The sequence below is a fragment of the Osmerus mordax genome, chromosome 1, assembly GCF_038355195.1.
Source record: "Osmerus mordax isolate fOsmMor3 chromosome 1, fOsmMor3.pri, whole genome shotgun sequence".
Lineage (NCBI taxonomy): Eukaryota > Metazoa > Chordata > Actinopteri > Osmeriformes > Osmeridae > Osmerus > Osmerus mordax.
This window is the reverse complement of record NC_090050.1, coordinates 3,310,076-3,329,873: the sequence shown is the minus strand read 5'-3', so window position 1 is coordinate 3,329,873 and position 19,798 is coordinate 3,310,076. Positions and strand designations below refer to the sequence as shown.

Here is a 19,798-nt window from a genome sequence, read left to right as displayed (position 1 = left end):
AACTTTTCAAGTTTGTCAAACTTAAATAATAAATGTTAAAACGCCCGATGTCAGCTCTTGGGGACCACCTAACAGGCAGTGGCCTCAATTGCCTGTTCAAAAGCTGCACCTTTTATCCTCAAATATAGTGTATTTGTTGCGTCCAAACAACTTCATGCACTTTACTGCACATCCTTCGGTCCTGAGCAATACACCTGTAGCATGGTTTGCGAGATAATCAAGCTACACACACCCACACACACGCAGATAGATTCTTGGCATTGCAGTATGATGATTATGAAAAATTTCAGGAGTCTCTCTGTGTCTGACTCGATTATTTCACGAACTGGGCACGAGCTGTTGGCGTTCGCGAAAAATAAAAAGGCCTAAAAGGTCATGTGTTGAATCACAGGCAATTTATGTAAAAACTCTGTATTACAGTTTTTTGACACTAATTTCGGAACCTTGATGTCCTTTTTCAAAACTCTAGACACAAAACACATTATGATCAAAATGCAAACTTTTCAAAATGCTAACACAATTTTCAATTGCTTGGATACAATACACATTCACCTTAGATCATTTGTTCATTGAACTATATTCATCTGTTCAAAATGACACAACTAAACATCAAAGTATCACCATTTTAAAATGAAATTCACCCATAACATCTGAAATTTCTGTCATTTCCTTACATTACAATGATCTAACTGTCATTTGATACTACTGCTCAAAATGATAAGTAACTGCTGCATTACTCTTAATGCAAAGTTGTACTTGTACTTGCCCCCATACTCTCCCTTCCTCAACCCTATTGAGGAATTGTTCTTCACATGGAGGTGTACGATAGGCACCCTCATGAACAAGTTGCTCTTCTCCAGGCCATGGATGACTGATACAATTATATCACGGCAGACCAGTGTCAGACCTGGATTCGCCATGCCTGGAGATTCTTTCAGTGATGTTTGTCAAATGAAAACATCTATTGCGATGTGGATGAAAACTTGTGGGCAAATCCACAAGAAAGGGTTAATGGAAATGTAGGAGCGTAATCAATCCTTTCTTTTGCTTTGTTTGTTTGCTTTTTGAGCCAGGTGTGGAAGACTGCAGTACATGTTCACATACTGTAGCATTGTTTTGTAGCTAATTATGTTTGCTTTGATACAAAAAAAAACAAAGACATTTTGTAATTTGATTGTTTTTTATCAATACATTTCTGATTTTTCTCAATGATTCCACTGTCTGTCGTATTCTCTCTTAGTCCAAGGAAGAAATGTTCACTCGAGACTTGGCTTGACAGCTCTATCCCAGAGGCGGCTATAGAGCTAGCAGGCCGCACCGCCTACAGAGCCGACCGGACTGCGGACTCTGGTAAGAAGACCGGCGGGGGGCTATGCATCTACATAAAGAACTCATGGTGCACCAACGTCACGGTAATGGATAAGCTGTGTAGTCCAGAGGTGGAACTCATGCTGCTAAAGTGTCGGACGTTTTATCTCCCCAGGGAATTCACTGCTGTTTACATCTGTGCTCTGTATATTCCACCGGAAGCTAACGCTAAGCTAGCGCTGGCACAGGTTTACAACAGCATAAACAACAGCCTAGTAGCACACCCAGACAATGTCTTTATAGCAGCTGGAGACTTCAATCACGCAGATTTAAAATCAGTTCTTCACAAATTACATCGAAACGTGAAGTGTGCGACTAGAGGAGATAAAACCCTGGATCAGGTCTATACTAATGTAGCAGACGCATATCGAGCCCAGGCCTACCCCCATCTAGGTCTATCAGACCACCTCTCTTGCTACACCCGCGTTATACACCCAGGATCAGGAGTACGGGGACTACAGTCAGAACAGTGAGAACATGGCCAGAGGACGCTATCCCTCGGCTCCAAGACTGTTTCCACCACACAGACTGGGATGTATTGAAAGGGCACGGACACTCGTGACACCTTGGATAACCACACCTCCGCTGTCTTGGATTACATCTCCTTCTGTGTGGACAATGTAACATGCTGGAGACAATTCTGTGTGTTCCCAAACAGACAACCTTGGATGACAAACGGAGTGCAACAACTAATACGGGCTAGGAATAGTGCTTTTAGCTCTGGAGACCCGGAGGCGTACGGTGCAGCCAGGACTGCTTTAAGGAGGGGCATCAGTACTGCCAAAGAACAACACAAGAGGCGTATTGAAGCCAGATTCCACACTGCCACAAATCCTAGGCAGGTCTGGGAGGGTATCAGGGCCATCACGGACTATAAGAGGAAAACTCCACCTCCCTCAGCTGACTGTCCCACCTTAGCTGAGGACCTAAACCTCTTTTATGCCCGTTTTGACAGGGAAAACACAGACTCTGTCCTGCCCCCCCCTACCCCCCACGGACTCCGCCCCGGTCCTGAGCACACATGAGGTGAGATGTGTCATCCGCAGAATCAACATCAGGAAAGCTTGTGCTAAGTGCTAAGAGACTGTGCAGCGGAGCTGGCGGACGTCTTTTCCGGCATATACAACATGTCGCTGGCTATATCATGGGTCCCAGCCTGCTTCAAGGCTGCTATAATAGTCCCCATACCCAAACAGTCTAAGGTCACATGTCTAAATGACTACAGACCTGTGGCACTCACCTCCATTCCTGCAAAATGCCTAGAGAGACTAGTCATCAAACATATTAAAGCAGCTATCTCACCATCACTTGATCCATATCAATTTGCATACAGGGAGAACAGATCAACTGAGGATGCCATTGCCATGGTGCTCCACACACTACTGGAGCACCTTGAGCAGAAGAACACCTATGCAAGGCTCCTCTTTGTGGACTACTCTTCGGCTTTTAACACCATCCGGCCATTCAAACTCCGGACCAAGTTAAATTATCTTGGATTAGACACCACACTGTGCAACTGGATTGCTGACTTTTTATTTTTCATTAACACCGGGCCCCCCAAGGGTGAGTGCTGAGCCCCCTGCTCTATACTCTGTACACGCATGACTGCCTTGCCTCTTCCTCCTCCTCCAATCTCATTGTCAAATTTGCCGATGACACCACAGTGCTCGGTCTCATTAACAACAACAATGAGACTGCCTACAGGGATGAGGTGCAACAACTGGCGTCGTGGTGCCACTGCAATAACCTGGTCTTGAACATCAAGAAGACCAAGGAGATCATTGTAGATTTCCGCAAATGCGGACAAAATAACCATCAGACACTCTCTATTGGCACAGAGGAGGTAGAGAGGGTGCCCAACTTTAAGTTCCTGGGGGTGACCATGACTGAAGACCTGTCCTGGGGTACTCACATTGCCTTAGGTGTGGGAAAGGCCCAACAACGCCTCTACTATCTGAGGAAACTCAGGAGCGCCAAAATCCCGAAACCACTGATGGCAAACTTCTACAACTGTGCCATCAGCAGCGTTTTAACCTATGGTTTCTTAGTGTGGTTTTCCAGCTGCACTAAGGCTGAACAGCAGGCACTCCAACGGGTGGTAAAAACCGCGGGGAGAATCATTGGGACGACTCTCCCTGAGATCAGTACCGTCTACGCCACCCACTGTCTGAGGAGAGTGCACAACATCCTGCGGGACCGTCACCACCCAGCTCACCATCTGTTCCACCTGCTACCCTCAGGTAGAAGGTACACGTCCATACGGGCCAGAACATCCAGACTGACCAACAGTCTGTACCCACAGGCTGTGAGGCTTCTGAACAGTGCCCCCCCCCCCCCTCCCCCCCCTTCTGCCTCCCTCTCATGGACAGTAACTACACCCACCAATTACAATAAAAATGAACTGGACTTTGCATTGTTGCACAAATAACAAAATACTCCACATATCTTGACTGTTCCGCCCTTGTTATGTTTCTGTTAGGTCGTCCATGTTGTTAAAAGCCCTTCACGATGCTGCCAATACTGAATATTATTATTGTTACTGTTACATTTACATTTAGTCATTTAGCAGACGCTCTTATCCAGAGCGACTTACAGTAAGTACAGGGACATTCCCCCGAGGCAAGTAGGGTGAAGTGCCTTGCCCAAGGACACAACGTCAGTTGGCATGACCGGGAATCGAACTGGCAACCTTCGGATTACTAGCCCGACTCCCTCACCGCTCAGCCAACTGACTCCCTTACGTGTAACGATTGTGCTAATGTTTACACAGGGGTTATTTATGGGAAGTTTATTGGAGGGATATTGCACTTTGTATTGCACTTTGTATGTCAAACTATGCAGTGTTTTGAGTGCTCTAAACAGAATTTCGTTGTTTTCTATGACAATGACAAATAAATATATTGAATTGAATTGATTGAACGTTCACTTTGGCCACACAGGTTTTCTTTTTATGTATTTTGTATTATTATAAAATCCTCATTGTGCACCAACACCTTTGTTAAATCTGTGATGTTTTTCTTCTTTGGTTTGAGTTGTGCCCACGAGGTCAACACCATGGGCAGCGACCATTACACACTCTGGTCAGGTGGGGGCACACCGGAAGCAGGGCAGCTGTTGAATTGGAAATGTTTGGTGTACTCAGAATAAATATGAAAGACAAAATACTACATAGTTAAAGGCAGGGTAGGCAATGTTGTAACTTGTTGAGTAGCACTTTTTGACATATTTGCTGAAATAAACATCACATCCTGATAGCAACCAATACATCTAAAGGTTTGACAGTAAAATAATTCCGGTATCTGTGGGCATTGCAGGAATGTGATAAACACGACCAATCATTAAGGTTGAATTGGCACTAATGATTGGATGGCATTCGGACCAAATGCGATGATGACGGACTATTTGTCTGTCTGCCTCCCGGCAGTAGTCAGGAGTTGTGTCATGGAGGAGTGGCTTTTAAGGGAGGGTAGGGATATTTTGGTTTGAATCCTTTCAAATTCAAGTAAAAAATGTATGGGTTCGCAAAACTTGCCTATCCTGCCTTTAATAGAAAGAAATACCAGTGTTACAGTTCACTTCTCAACAAGGTTGTTAGGGATTGGCCATATTAGTGTCCCTTTATTTATGTCCAGTGTGTGACATCCTTCTATAGCAGTATTTCTCTGTACCCTTTTTGAGAGTCCACTCATTCTCTTGCTAACCTTCTCTGCGCTAGACCTGTTCACAGAGGCTTCTGGGGGATTTTGGTTGCTAGAACTTTGTTTGTTGCACCTTCCAACACACCAAACACTTCATGTGTTTGACTCACACACTTCTAACACGACTGATTCTACTATGGACATACCACGTTTGAATCTTAGTTAGCCATTGAAATACAAATACATTTGTTTTACCTCTTTGAAACCCCCTGACTCCCTTTTTGACACTGAGCCAGTGGTAAAAAGTGACAAACATATAAACATATTGACATGAACCAAACTCCCATTCGTGCATACATTATTTTATTAAAGAAAAATCATAAATATGTTTTTGGTTCACTGAATGCTGAAAGAACATACCAGCAAAGATCACAGGCATTACATTCATATTACAATATATAATTTAGTTACTTTATTGAATCAAGATTTTCCATGAAAACCCAATTATTAGGGTTAGGGATAAAAAAGAAAAAAAGAATGAATGAACAAAAAAGAATGCAAGATGCAAAAAATTGATTCCAGTTGCAACAGAACTGTCATTTGCACAATCGAATGTACGAGTGGATTGAAATGTTGCAACAACCCATCTTCCCCAGTCTACCACCTTTCCTTTTCCTGACTTCTGATGTACCAAAAACACACTTCATCATTCAAGACTGCTTTTAAGTGATGAGTTGTGTCATTCAAGTCAGCTTTAGAGGGATGAGTTATGTTCATTGAGCTGTTTCGTCTGAGTCCCTTCATAAATTTCCCTCAAAACAAGCAGAGCTGTGTCATGGGATTCCCTGGGAAAATACCACAACAGGTTTAAACATTTAGTAATTTTTTTAAACTTTGATTAAGCAATGCCAACCCACACCAACTTATTTTTTTACCAGTAGCATAGATGACTTTGAATGGCGAATAGGTACTCATTGAAGCTCTCAAAGGGTTTCTCCTGAAGGACATAATCATATCGGCGTCCGCCATTCAACATTCCAACATTAGTGTTCCTTGTTTCGTTTTTGTCTGTAAAAGAGACTGGTGAGTCTGCCCTTGCATCTAGAATAGAAATGGTATCAGAATACAATAATGATTGTTATATGTTCACACCGCATAAATACTATAACAGTAAATTCACACTTCATTTACAGTTTGTCCTGAGTTTGAACACCCACAGCATGATTGAAACCAGCTGGAAAGTACAATTTCAACAAGAAGATTAGTACGGAAGCTTGATGGGCAGGCAAAATCAAAAACATGTCAGAATTGCAACTTTTCTTTTATCATTTTAGATTTCACTAAGGCCTGTGGGAACCCAGCAGAACAGTATTCACTGTTCATGGTCTGACTCTGAACTGTAACATTCTGGCTGCTAGGTCTACACAATTTCTGCCCTCCACCAATAGGTGCCACCTGGTGGTTGTGTTGGCAAAATTCACCCCCAAATAATTATGTTAAGAAAAAAAAGAAGCATTACTTAACTCTTCATGCCATGTTGAGCCAAGAAACTTCTACGTGATGATCAAATTAAGATCATAACATCTATACATATGTAAATATGAGTGTAAGATAATTAGGATCAACATGGTTAGGTGGGGGTCTGTTTTATGGGATACCTAGTAATCTGAGAATTTCAATTGAATCATGTTTCCTAAAGTCAGGGCACAAAATCTGTTACTAAAAATAACTTGTGGTTTAGAGATTCCTAAACAGAAATGTTGTTTTCTGTTTTCTTCTATGTGTACTAAAAGGCTTGGAGCCGTGTCTCACCTTCAGAATCATCAAGAGGCCCTGACACAGTTTTTTCCTCCTGTTCCAGTTGCAGTAAAGTACTGGGCACTTGAGTGAGAGTTTGCCACACACTACGAAGAGCTCCAAATGATGCAAGAAGGTCTGAACTCACTCTTGTCAAGTTGTCTTTCATCTCTGTGGAAATAGATATTTTCAGGATTTAGGTGAATAAAAGACTAAACAAAATGAATCGAATATTTGAGTAAATAAATGTGTAAGCAAGCATCATCTTCACATCATAATTCCATCAAAATAATTCTCCCACAGCATTAGTAATAAAATATGATATTAGTAATGAAAGATTATATTTAAAGAGAAACATCCAAGTCAAGACCTATAGTTAGAATATAGAATAAATTGAGGTACTAGTCATAGAAAGAGTACTACTAAATACTTTTGTAAATGCTATATTTACAAAACACTGTGCTACTACATGTATTGCAACTGTATGCTTACTTCAGTTGAAAAATTACCCTCTGAAATATTCTTAAAAGTCTAATATCTTTTTGCATGCATGACATCTCACCTAGATGCATCCTTTTCCTGCCTTTGTGATGTGGAATCAACATGGGAGGTAGTTCCTGCCCTGGACTGAGCACCATGGGCTCAATCCTGTAGGCCACAGGGTCAAACTGTATGGACACATGCAACTTCATAAAAAATCTGTTTTCTTTGCATTCAACACTAGTCCACACTGGGCCATTGCCAAAGGCAAGAATACCCAATAAAACATACTAAGCCAGATCACTGTCTGATAGCAGGCTATTGCAATTTACTAACATTTTGGGACTGGTCAAGTTTGGGCATAAAAGGCTTATGTTTTGCTGGAAAATGTTAAGCAAATGTTCATACTGTACTGCAACCATGAGTAAGTTATGAATTATAACTAGACTTTTTGACTGTCCATACCTATGAACTTCTTAACCCCACAATAAACTATACATTTTCCCACACAAACATATTAATATTCCACATAGCTTTATTACAATTTAGGCAAACTATGTTCTAAAAACTTTAAACACATAATCAGGCATGCAAACAGGTCAGGGGTGAAAAAGGTGAGAACGATACGATGAACCCCCGGCCCTCTAGGGGGGTCCGGGGGCATGCACCCCCGGAAGAAGATTTCTTAAATTTTAAAGTGAAACGCATCAATCTGTGCACTTTGAGAGCATAATTAAAAGGCTAGATCAATGTAGAAAACCTCTCCCACTCTGCCCCTGATTGGCTGTGAGGTTTATGTTATGTTGAAATTACTGAAAATGCATAGGGCCTACATGTTATCAAAGTTTAGCGTCTCACAAATCACCCACAAAAGAATCAGTGAAAATAAACGTTCAAAACTGTTAAAAAACCTTGTCCCAAAATAGTTTATTTAGCCCGGAATTTTCAAAGACTGTGGAGCTAGCGTGGCTGATCACGTTTTAATCACAGTCGGTCATGGCATGCACAGCAATGGTGTCTATAAAAGTATCATGTCACTAATTTTTCCAATTTGTACATGACATCTGTTTTTGGATAAGTTTATTCGTTTTAACCTTTAGATGCGTGAGTTCTAAATATTTCCGACGCTTCCACCAGTTATTTTTCCAAAACGGCAGCTAGGTAGCTTTAATTAGCTTCCGTTACCTAACAACCTAGCATAATACTCATAGCAATGCTACTACCTGCTAGTGTTACTTGTTAGCCTACTAATTGTAAATTTTGAAGCCATACTATAGCGTTTGTCATATATTTTTTGTCTATCGGAAAACAGTCGGTTGGAATGTTCAGAATCACACATGTGCGACGCTACGATGTGGGGCCCTGCTTTTGAACGATCACATATGTGCAATGCTACTCCTTTTATATCAATATGCAATAACTATGTACATAAACTACATTCCATTTTCATTTCTGTACAGATTATCCTACCACCGTCACACGGCCTAGCACTGTGTCCCTGGGAAATGATGGTAAAGTAATGAATGACCGTTTAAAACAGTGACAATAATTGTATGAGCCATGGCAACCTAAAGGCTATGTTTTGAAGCAAAAGCATGACTTAAAACTTTTGCATCACCAGATTCCATACCCCTAGATGTCAACTCTGGTCTGGTGGAGGTGAACCAATTGGGGGCCCAGGAAAACAGCTGGCAGCCAGGAAAGTGCAAATATAAGACACTCAAAAAAATATATGCTTTGTATACAACCATTCAAGGTAACATTTGTTATTTACATCAATGTTACAGCTAATCTAGAAGAACCACAATGTATGCCAATCATGCTAACTCTTGTAAACTTGTTTTACTTGTCTTTAATGACAGACACATTACAGGTTATGCTCCGGAAGATGGAGACATTGGAAGAGAACCAGCGAGAGGCTCTCCTATTCAGGCGACTACAGGGCAGACACACTGAAGAGGTGCCAGTGATGGACCTACAGGTGGCCCAAACACAGGCTGAATTCCAAGACCTTGAGGAGCGCCTTAAGGTGCTGGAGTTGCGAAAGAGAGTGGTAAGTGTTTGGAGATGCCATGAACTATGGCTTACACGCAGCGTTCAACGTTCCATTGGTGCTGACAATAAGTTCATGACTTCTAATTCCAGACACTGTGATGAAGTGGAAGACGGAACTGGGAGAGAAAGCTGTGGAGCTCCTCATAGAGACACTCAAACACACCCCGGCAGCCCATTCAAAACAAGCCAGGTGAATGAATCAAGATTGCAGCTTCCATATCCAACCTTTCACATGGCTATGTGACAAAAATCTAGAATCACATATTTTTTTGATGATGTATATTATTTTAGATGTGATTTATGATTTGTATAGCGCCTTTTTACACGTGCAATTATGTTGATAGAACACTAACTTATTTTGTGCTTCATTGTCAGGGCCAACAGACAGGACCTGTAGCGGGGACTGGCAGAAGATTTTAATTCACTGTTTGGCACTTTATTTGAAATAAAATGACAATGTTACATGGAAATGCTGCCTTGTTTATGATTAGCTGGAGTTAGGCTACACATCACACAAACATAATCCTCCTAAAGTTGGCTACCATGTAGCCTATTATACAAGAACAAGTAGCATTTTGGGCAAATGAGGTCTGCATATGAACCGCCCCAATATAAGCAGTAGAACTGAGAAATATAGGTTACTTAGTTAACGTTGCAGTTACGGACTGGCAACGTCACAAAATTACGTTGCTAGGAGGTCGCGGTTACGGACTGGCAACGTCGGAAAATTACGTTGCTAGGAGATCGCGGTTACAGACTGGCAACGTCGGAAAATAACGTTGCCACGACATCGCGGTTACGGACTGGCAACGTCACAAGATTACGTTGCAGTTACGTTCTGGCGTCCCACAGATGCACGGTCCCGCAACGTCGCCAAAGACGTTGCGGCAACTTTGCTTGTGGCGTTTCTGCAGCTGCCTTGCAGTAAAGCTATAGTTAGCCTAGCTATCCCCCAAGTTAACAGACGTGAAACGAATGTTCTGCTACAGGTAGTCACGCGTGTTTTCGTGACGTTAGTAACGTCAGTGACTGTGGCTAGCAAATTAGCCACCGTTAGCTTCACTTTTCACCACAAAAACGCAATTTCTACTTAAACCATGCAACGGAACGTAAATAAAAATACAACCAACACAATCGCTACCAAGACGAACCTTTTGACACCGCCGTTGTGTATGTAGTCCAAATATTGACTGATCCTTAGGGGGGCGAAAATAAACAATAAATAATATATATGTGAGAGAACAAAGGTTGTGCCCTTGCCGAAGGCAAAGCACACCCAATGATTACTTTATTACTTTTATACTGTTTGAAATGCTCTTAATATAATAAACAATGTTTGATCTATACCATGCTATATTAAGCTCATGAGCACATAACCCTTGGTTATGTCCAGGAGAGACATATGCCTATCTATGAATTAGGTTTCTTGTATCATTGATAAACTGTCATTATGCTGTTTTCTTATGCCTGCATAGCCATAAGTTAGTTTTTTGTAAGGTGTGACTAGGAAAGGCCTGGACACTAGTGTAGGTCAGAGGTCACAATGTTACCAAAGTGTATAACGCCATGCAACTTTGAACGAGGAAAATAGAAGGAACGTCAAGGCCATTTCTAGGAACCTTATCTAAAGACCTAAACAAAAGCTATCTAGCATGCAGTGTCCTTTTTCTGTGCTTGTGAAGGCTATGCTAATCGTCTCGTATCCTCCCATATTGTGATACTATTTACATTTAGTCATATTTAACTCCCTTGATTTCCTGTATTCATTGATCAAATTGAGTGTATCAGACACCTGCACCTTACATATGTGTTATAAATATATTGATTTTGTCTTGAACTTTTACTTAGCTAGATTCAATTCATTGACTTGGTACTTTCACAGCAATTGGATACTATCTAATCTTCAAGGTACAATGCCCTCTGCAGATACATTTGGACTATAGTCTTGGGACTTGTACTATAGTTTAATGTCAGGAACTATTTTTGATCACTAGGAGTTTCATCCTAGTATTGCCGTAGATTAAATAAAATACTGAACATACTAATTGAACTTACTGGATGAAAGATGTTGTAGAAGCTCTTGCACGTAGGGAGGCTGTAGTTGGGATCAATCCTTTTAAGGCCGCGCACAGTAAGAAACATCCCAATAGGCGATCCCAAGGCAAAGAAGGCTTGAGGTTCAAAGGCCAGCTCAGGGTAGTTGATGGACACCTACATGTGCAGTCACAGTACAATGTTCATTCAGAATTCTTATTTATCAGATTATCTTAGTAAAAAAAATTCTAACAATGTATCATTTGTAACATTGGGTAATTTACATTTTATATTCAAGCCACACTAACATATTAGAATTAAAATATTCAGTGCCTTTCAAAGTAGTTAAACCCCTTATAATTTCTCTGTACTTGTACAAAGGTACAATACATTTTTGTTCTATATGACAATTTATTAGAAAACACAAACTCTTTTGTAAGACACAATGGTTTTATGTTGGTTATATTAAACATTTAAATGAATACTTCTCAACTAATTTTCTGATATATTTTTAAATATATCAGAAAATTAGTTGAGAAGTATTCATTTAAATGTATTCAATTATAATGCATTGACAATTTCTTCCTATCCGCTGTTGGCCTCTTCAACAAGGCCAAGAGCTCGCACTGACTTAATTCACAATCTGCACAATGACACCTTGTCACATTGAAATTGCACTATATTACACTATTTGTATATTTTGTACTATTTGTATCTCTTGTACTATTTGTATTTTCTATATTTTTATATTGTTCATTATTTGGCTACTTTATATTTTATTTTATATTTCTTATTAGTATTAGGCAGCTTGTACCTTTAGTATAGTTAGACCACATATTTAAGTTTGAGGATTCCTATATGTTTAATGTATGCACCTTCCTGCCAAAGTAAATTCCTTGTCTGTGCAAACTTTCATGGCGAATAAAACCCTTTCTGTTTCTGATTCTAATTAGGGAAAGGTTACACCCAATCTAAATTGTATTAGTTAGCCACTGTAGTCGAGATGTTGTTGTTGCACTTGCAATTGAGTTGAATTGGTTGAATTCACTCCTCAGTGTAAATACTGACCACCAGTCAATCTATCAAAAGCACTGCATAACACTGGCCTGTATGAAGGGTGGCAAGAAAAAAGCAATTTCTTAGGAGTCAGAATGCATAAGTGACCCAGCTGCCATGTGGCTATGTGGTCAGATGAGAACAAGATAGAGTTTGAGTTTTGGCCAAAAATACCTAAAGACACACCATCCCTACAGTAAAGTATGGTGGTGGAAGCATCATGCTTTGGAGATGCTTTGCATAAACAGGGACTAGTCTTCTTGTTCAAATTTAAGAGAGAATGGGTGAGTGTGTCTGTGTCTTTCCAGTTGCAGGTCGATGCTGTAAATGCTATGTTCTCTGTAGACTCTTAAACTACTATATAAAAATGAAATTAACAAAAACAATTCATAGTTCTACCAGGGGTGTGACAGGATTGGCTAATGATTATATTGATTGCAGATTTTTTGGGGGATTTTGATTTTACAATAACACTGTTGTTGTGGCTGGAAGAAGACTGTTGTTCTACTGTGTTTTTTTACCTGTCCAATACCAACATCACAATACTTGTAATCCACAGTGCTGGTGGAGGATACTTGAGGCTGTATTATTTCGAGGGCTTCGGCTTGGGAAACTGCTTCCTCTTGGCACAACAATGCAGCAGAAACTGGGAGTACAATTCCTGTCCTGGATTCCTGCTGAGAGAAAGTAAGAAAGAATAGTTCCATTAGGAATCCAAACAATATGGATGGTTGGACTGTTTTTGTTTTAGCTTTGCACCAACAGTATTTAGGTTGTATTAGGGTAGATACTATAGTATAGCTTTACAATGCAGAAGTCTTCTAGAATGTCTGGTCAAGAAATCTGAATTGCCACATAGCAGCACTCTAGCACTCTACTGAATTGTTTGTAGTAGTAAATTATCTTGTAGGAATTCGGTATTATTGGTCCTTATAGACATGTTGTTATTAGTAGTCCCAGGGTAACTATGTTCTGCACTATGCACAAATAAAAATGAAATGCCCCATCTTCAGATACAGCAGCAGTAATTTAGCCATGAAGGGACACAGTAAAAAAGATTTTTACTGTGGTAAAAAAACTTGGTACTGTTTGAACCAAGCAAATTGAAGCTAAAAGAGAAAAAGTTGATTCTCAAGGCAGGGAAAGCTCTTATTTCACATTTCTCCCCGGCATTCAAATTGTCAAATTGTCAGTTTCAGCATGTTAAATCTGCTGTTGGCCCTAGATCTCTGTTGACTGTGTAACACTGAGAGAAACATCTACTTTGATTCAACAGAATAGCAACAATTTATTTGTATTTTGAATGCAGCAAATGTTCTCAGTGTGTGTTATCTGTGTCCCTGATTTACTTAACAAACAGGTCATGGCTTATGTGGCTCATATATTATATTCACTTGACATCAGTAACAGTTATTCCAGTGGTAGGATAAAGAGGCAAATTAGATCTCAACTGTGATTCATGAGAAAATATTGTTTCGCTTTTTTTTTAAAGGTTCATACCTCTGTGACTTGCAATTTTCCCATCAAGTACAGGATCTTCTTGCGAGGACCCAAAGGTATTCCTAATTCTTTGAAGTCAGTCTCCGAACACAGTGCCTAGTAACAAAATCCACACACCCCACAAATCCACACATTGATAAAGGCTTCCAAAAAATTATAATACACAATGTTAACAAGTGTTCAGTGATTTTACTATTGTTCCTTACCAGTGATTCCACATCCATCTGCTTCTCTTTAATCGTGTTGGCATACTCGCCCAGTCCTTCATTCCTAAGAATGTCTTCAAAGCTCTCAGAGTGGATAGTACTTTTGACAGGGCTCTGTTTCTAAGGACATTCCCAAGATTTACAGGTATAATATGTAAAAAATAAATGCACCGACAGACAGCAGAGAATCAGGATAAACCTATAATAATAATAATAATAAAAGAGGAACTAAACTTAATGCAATAACTAATGTATTCATTGCAGGAGTGGATCTAGACTGGGTGGCAAGATACTACTGATACTACAAAATACAATAAAATGTCAATTTGTTTGATGATCCTGATGAATTGTCCCTTCAATAGAGGACAGCAAATAAGTATATTTGCCTATTTTAGGTGTGGTAAAACAGCAATGTAATTTCTAGTTGACACATTTTAGGTGTGAATTAAACAGCACTGTAATGTGTAGTTGAGACATTTTAGCTGTGGTAAAATAGCAAGGTAATGAGTAAGTGATTAATTTGGATGTTAAGTTAAATAATTAACAATGTAATGATGAGTTGCAAAATTGGTACATTTATTAACGAGAGTTGTTTGGTTATTGGTAGTTATTACACTTTTGGCTCCTTCAAGGCCTACAAGAGATGCTGTTGAGGTGTTATCTTTATGTATATATTATTCTTGCAAAGTACTATAAATAGGCAAATACTGGTAACACAAAGTATCGCAGATAGATTGCGGCTAGTCTGGTTTGTTGTATGTTTTGGAAACTGCAAAGGCAGCTCGAGTCTAAGATGGATTCGAGAGACCGCAGATAGATTGCGGCTAGTCTGGGTTGTTGTATGTTTTTATTTTTATTTATATATATTGGGAAACCACAAAGACTGTGGCTCGAGATACCGCAAAGACTGCGGCTTATGTGTATTGGATTCCCGCAAAGACTGCGGCCTGTATTTTGTTGAGTTACATTATTTTTTTTAAATTGTTATTACTTTTATCACTTGTATTATTGTTTTTGGATTTTATGTAAAGCACATTGAGCTGCAATTCTTGTATGAAATGTGCTATATAAAAAGTATTATTATTAGTATTAAAGTATGTTAGCCATAATTTACATGTTTTTGTTGCATGCTCAGTACTGCACACGCTCAGTTGCATGCTACTGTGTATTCATATAATTTACAGTAGATGCATGATAATCAACATCCCATTTGAAAAACTATAAGGACTAGGATGTCCTTCTGCTGAGCATTAACACTTAACTTTTACTTTTTATCATTACTACTATTATTTCATCATACTTACTGTTGCTTCATCTGTGTAATATTTCTTTTGATTTGTAAGAAGGTCAAATAAGATCAGAGAACCTAGAAGAATAGACAGAAGGAATTCAAGTGGAGGTCACTGTTTTAAACCTAATCTTAAACTCAGAATCAGCTGGGAAGTCTGTGCATTTTAGTCTTATGTCTCAAATAACACATTTCATTTCTGGGTGATAAGTATTACTGAATTTACGTCCCCTATAAACATGAGTTTTGTCCAAATATGGCCAAAGTTGCACCAGAAGTAAAATGCTTTTGTGAGTGTAATGTTATCAATTAATACAAACCCAGACTGTGTCCAGCCAGTGACACAGCCCCAATGAATTGTGGGTGGCGCTGGAGAAAGAGGCGATGGAGGCGATTGATCTCAGAGGCAACGGTGTTTGCAATGGTCTGGCAGTAGGTGGGGCTGTTGTAAAAGAAGAGGTCCAACACTGTGCTATTGCTGAATTGACGTAGGCGACTGATACTGGGCAGGGTAATTCTCTGGATATCCCTGTTGAGAGTATGGAAGAGTAATTATATATGTATACATACAGATCATTTTTATGTTCAAAATGAAACATTCAGGTGAAATTATATTCAAAGTCTATTTAAAAAACAGATCAAAGTAAATCCTCTATTAAATCAAGCCCCGTACGTGTCCACTCCAGTTGCATCTCCATGTAACACTTTATGCCAGTTTATTGGCAAAAACTCTACCCGGCCAATGTCTTGTCCTGTCTCCTTGAAGTGAGTGCTCAGTAAATTAAGAGAGATACTCCGGAAGTCATTCACTACAGGAGAGAGAGAATGATCAATTTCAACAAATTACTTACACTGTATGTTCAGCACTGTGTGTTTTGCTTAAGCATTAGATAAGATGTCCAGCCAGAAATGGTTCAGTGTGGAAAAGCTTGACCTCAACCCCATCAAACACCTTTGGGATGAATTTTAACACCATCTACCAGCCAGGTCGAATCACTCAACATCCGTGCCCAACTTCACTAATGCCCTTGTGGCTGAATGTCAGTCAATATTTTTGGCCATATGAAGATCATAACACCATGTTTTTGCCATTTGCATCTACACTGGTATGCGCTGGTGTCAACATCTGAAGGTAATATAAAGTTTTAAGCAAGTGAAAGGTTGTCATACCACACTGAACAATTCCACGCATCTGAAGGTCACATGTTGCCCCAATTCCATGAACCATCATAACCAGGTGATCCACTTTGTCAGGTTCACCTGGGTGACAACAGCACATCAATTACATGGATGCTGGAAATGTTTTCTTACTATTTGCATGAAAAACTAATAAATGGACATATCATCAGTGACTTATACTGCACAGTTAACTGTTTACCAAAGATATGTTCTGTAGCTACGTACATCCTACATACAAAACTAACACCATAAACATTTTTGTTAGGCTTCTCTTAAAAAGAAAGCAAGAAAGTGTGACAAGAATTGTAATAGTTTGTTTGATGACAAGGTGGTACTGAAATGAATATCTCACGGTAATGCTAGATACAAAAGGCTGTTTGGAGACTCACCTGCGGGTATATCAACTGCTACATTCTCAAGACCCCTTTTAACTGTCCTAGGCCGGGGTTGATCAGAGGACGAGAGAGATGTACGGCCAGACTTGGTCAAGTCAGGTGGGTGATGTGTCATTCGCTAGGGTTAAAAAGCATTTAGACACTTGGTTCATTTATGTTTTACATGGATGGGCAAACCTGGTTTGACCTTTTAATAATGTAGATTTAACAAGTATGAGACAACAAACCAATGCCATGCAATATTTCAATCTTTATCATCACAATGCTCCCACACAGGGGCACCGCCAGGAATTTCGGGCCCCATGGCAAAAATTCCAAGTGGGCCCCCCCACCCCCCCCCACCCACACGGCGCAAATCGGACATATGACGTGTCGCGGTTGGCGCCCTCTGCTGGTAGTGCGGGAGGGTTAATTAATGGATTGCTTCTTGGAGTTCGATAGTAATGGGGAGACTGGGGTGCTGCTGACTCATCTGTAGTTAAGTCTGTTAAAAGGGGCATGGATTCGGGACAATGATTTAATCTGAATATCTTGCTAAATGTTTCCCTGCACTGATTAAATGTAGGCTAACACTGTACCCAGCTAACAAAATGACGTCCCCAGGACATCCCTTGTTAGCTGGGTAGCTAGATAGCTTATATGGACATTAAACCAACAGGTTAATACCACTCACAGATTGGCTACCCACCTTTCTTGGTAAAAAACTGGGTTACTGATTGAAACCCTCTCTTTTGTCTATCCTCTCTTTTTTCTCTGATCTTTCCAAAACCCTGATTTGTGTTTACGGCCCGGCATTCTAGCGACTAGCGCATCTACTGACTGCAACTAAACACCGTCACCGATAAGTGCGCTAAGGCAGGATCAAACCATTTCATGCAGATACAGGGGGATGGTCGGTCAATACTTTTTTTTACTTTTTGGTCAATAGGGATATTTAACCTTTATTGCCAAACACAAGTAAAAACAAAGAGATCATTCATTGTATTATTATATGTTAAATGTATTATATACTCGATGATGGTTTATATAATACAATTTTATATTACTTTTTGCCTATTTTTTGGGGGCCCCTGTCAGTCAGGGGCCCTTAGAATCGTCCTAACCTTTCCCCCCTATATGGCGCCCCTGCTCCCACATCACACTAGATATTAGTAACTGCATAATCCTATGCAAGCTGGTCAGATTTTGTGTCACTACTGGCATAAAAAGTTTCCAGGATGTCTTGCTGCTAGTTCTCTAGCCATAATATTTCCCTGAGCCTTTACTGCAATATTCTTACAACTGTGCCAAATATTTCATTTAGCACTGCTTATCATTGAACTGGCAATGAAATTGTGCATAGGGTTATGCAATTACTGATAATCAATGTAAGTAACTGTTACTGTAGCTACCTGTAGACTAGCTATCGCTAACTTGCTACACTGTAGCAACAGACATGCAACTACCAACAGATATAGTTGAGATATATCATTCCAGACCAGACTGTGTCTGATCAAGACAGAATTAATTGTAATCAGATTGCCATAACAGGTTCTTTATAGCAGATGTTCCTTCTATGATTTTTCGATCACGATCGATAGGAAAAGGGTTTGCTCGGGTTAGGGTTAGGAAAATGGTGCTACTTTAGAACCATGCAGACTTGCTTTAGTCAAGTAAGTATTCTAACCAGTGCCGGTCCTAGCACATTTCGTGCTCTAGGCAAGGTTTACCTACACCCCATCCCTGTTCATTTCTATGGAAAGCGCTCAGTGGCACAGTGAGGCAAGCGAGAGCGAGAAATGGACTGCACTATCTTTCAAGTTCCTGGCTTGTCCAGTTTTGCGCAGAACAGTGGCTTGACATGCTCCTAGCTCACAGGCTCGTGCGAGCTCACAACCAGCTGTACATGTCATACAACCAGTCGCGAGCGTGTAAGGCGTGTAGAGTCAGAAAACTGTCAGAATGGGGTACAAGTCTGATTAAGAAGCAGATACATGACGCGGACAAAAATACGAAATATGAAAAACTATGCTATCACTGTATAGTATTCCTTTCCAGGCATATTCTAGATGGAACTCACCAAATAAGTAGTTTTTTATTTGTGATTTGAGTATGATTGTCAACCAGGGCCGGGATGGGTAATCGGGAGAATCGGGAGAGCTCCCGGTGGGCCGCTTCACTTTTGGGCCGGTGGGCCGCTTCACTAATGGGCCGGTCGAGGATTTTTTTGTTGTTGACATTCGTCACGTTAGTCTATCTTCTCTTAAAGTAGGCTACGCACGTTCCGCATTCTGACACCTCAGCCTCTGCATGGGTTGTACCATGTGAGGGAGTTCTCCCCTCCCAGATAGAGTTGGTTGGGTCCATAGCCCGACTTTTCCAAAAAGATTTCTCAGATCAGCTACCGATAGCTGGGACGGGCGGCCCTACCGTAACGATACGCGTCAGGGAGGATGGATGGGAGCATGGCCGTAGTGATGGCATCACTAGACAAGGTTTTACCAATTGAAAAACGTCTGTTTATTTTACATAAAGCTCAAAAAACTATTTTGCGCTCAAATAATGGCCAAAAACTTTAGCACGCGCGCAATGCGTGCTCGGATTAGGTGTAGAAGTCCATATCTTGCATCACATCAAACCCATACGTCCTAAATTGGGGCTCCGAATGTTTACAACGTCTGGCTCCGTGCCTGATTAACACTCGGATCATTAAGTAGTCTCAAAAATGGTATCAATATAAAAAATAATACGATCCCTTTCTGTAATCATGATACCCCCCAGAAAAGTTCACTGCACCCCCAGTCAAAGCAGGCTGCATCCGGC

The 19,798-nt window shown here is 40.4% G+C and overlaps 1 protein-coding gene and 1 long non-coding RNA gene across 3 annotated transcripts in view; one reads left to right on the top strand and one right to left on the bottom strand.

Moving 5' to 3' along the window:
* Positions 1–5,412: 5,412 nt before the first annotated feature.
* Positions 5,413–19,798, bottom strand: part of ddhd2 (DDHD domain containing 2) — a 30,350-nt gene continuing 15,964 nt past the window's right edge. The window contains exons 5-17 of the mRNA XM_067239066.1: positions 16,991–17,114; positions 16,593–16,682; positions 16,096–16,231; positions 15,743–15,951; positions 15,439–15,500; positions 14,135–14,254; positions 13,929–14,024; positions 12,950–13,102; positions 11,394–11,549; positions 7,366–7,471; positions 6,819–6,974; positions 5,942–6,107; positions 5,413–5,851 (exon numbers count right to left, since the gene is read on the bottom strand). Of these exons, the coding sequence (XP_067095167.1) occupies positions 5,761–5,851; positions 5,942–6,107; positions 6,819–6,974; positions 7,366–7,471; positions 11,394–11,549; positions 12,950–13,102; positions 13,929–14,024; positions 14,135–14,254; positions 15,439–15,500; positions 15,743–15,951; positions 16,096–16,231; positions 16,593–16,682; positions 16,991–17,114 (1,665 nt within the window). The 3' untranslated portion in view covers positions 5,413–5,760. The remainder of the gene's footprint in view (positions 5,852–5,941; positions 6,108–6,818; positions 6,975–7,365; positions 7,472–11,393; positions 11,550–12,949; positions 13,103–13,928; positions 14,025–14,134; positions 14,255–15,438; positions 15,501–15,742; positions 15,952–16,095; positions 16,232–16,592; positions 16,683–16,990; positions 17,115–19,798) is intronic.
* LOC136952003 (uncharacterized) lies at positions 8,597–9,793 on the top strand. 2 transcript variants are annotated; one of them, XR_010877797.1, is made up of 5 exons: positions 8,602–8,794; positions 8,905–9,039; positions 9,146–9,336; positions 9,429–9,528; positions 9,714–9,793. It is a non-coding gene; the product is annotated as an uncharacterized lncRNA (long non-coding RNA). The 2 variants fall into 2 exon arrangements; XR_010877796.1 differs by having other exon boundaries at positions 8,597–8,794; positions 8,905–9,336.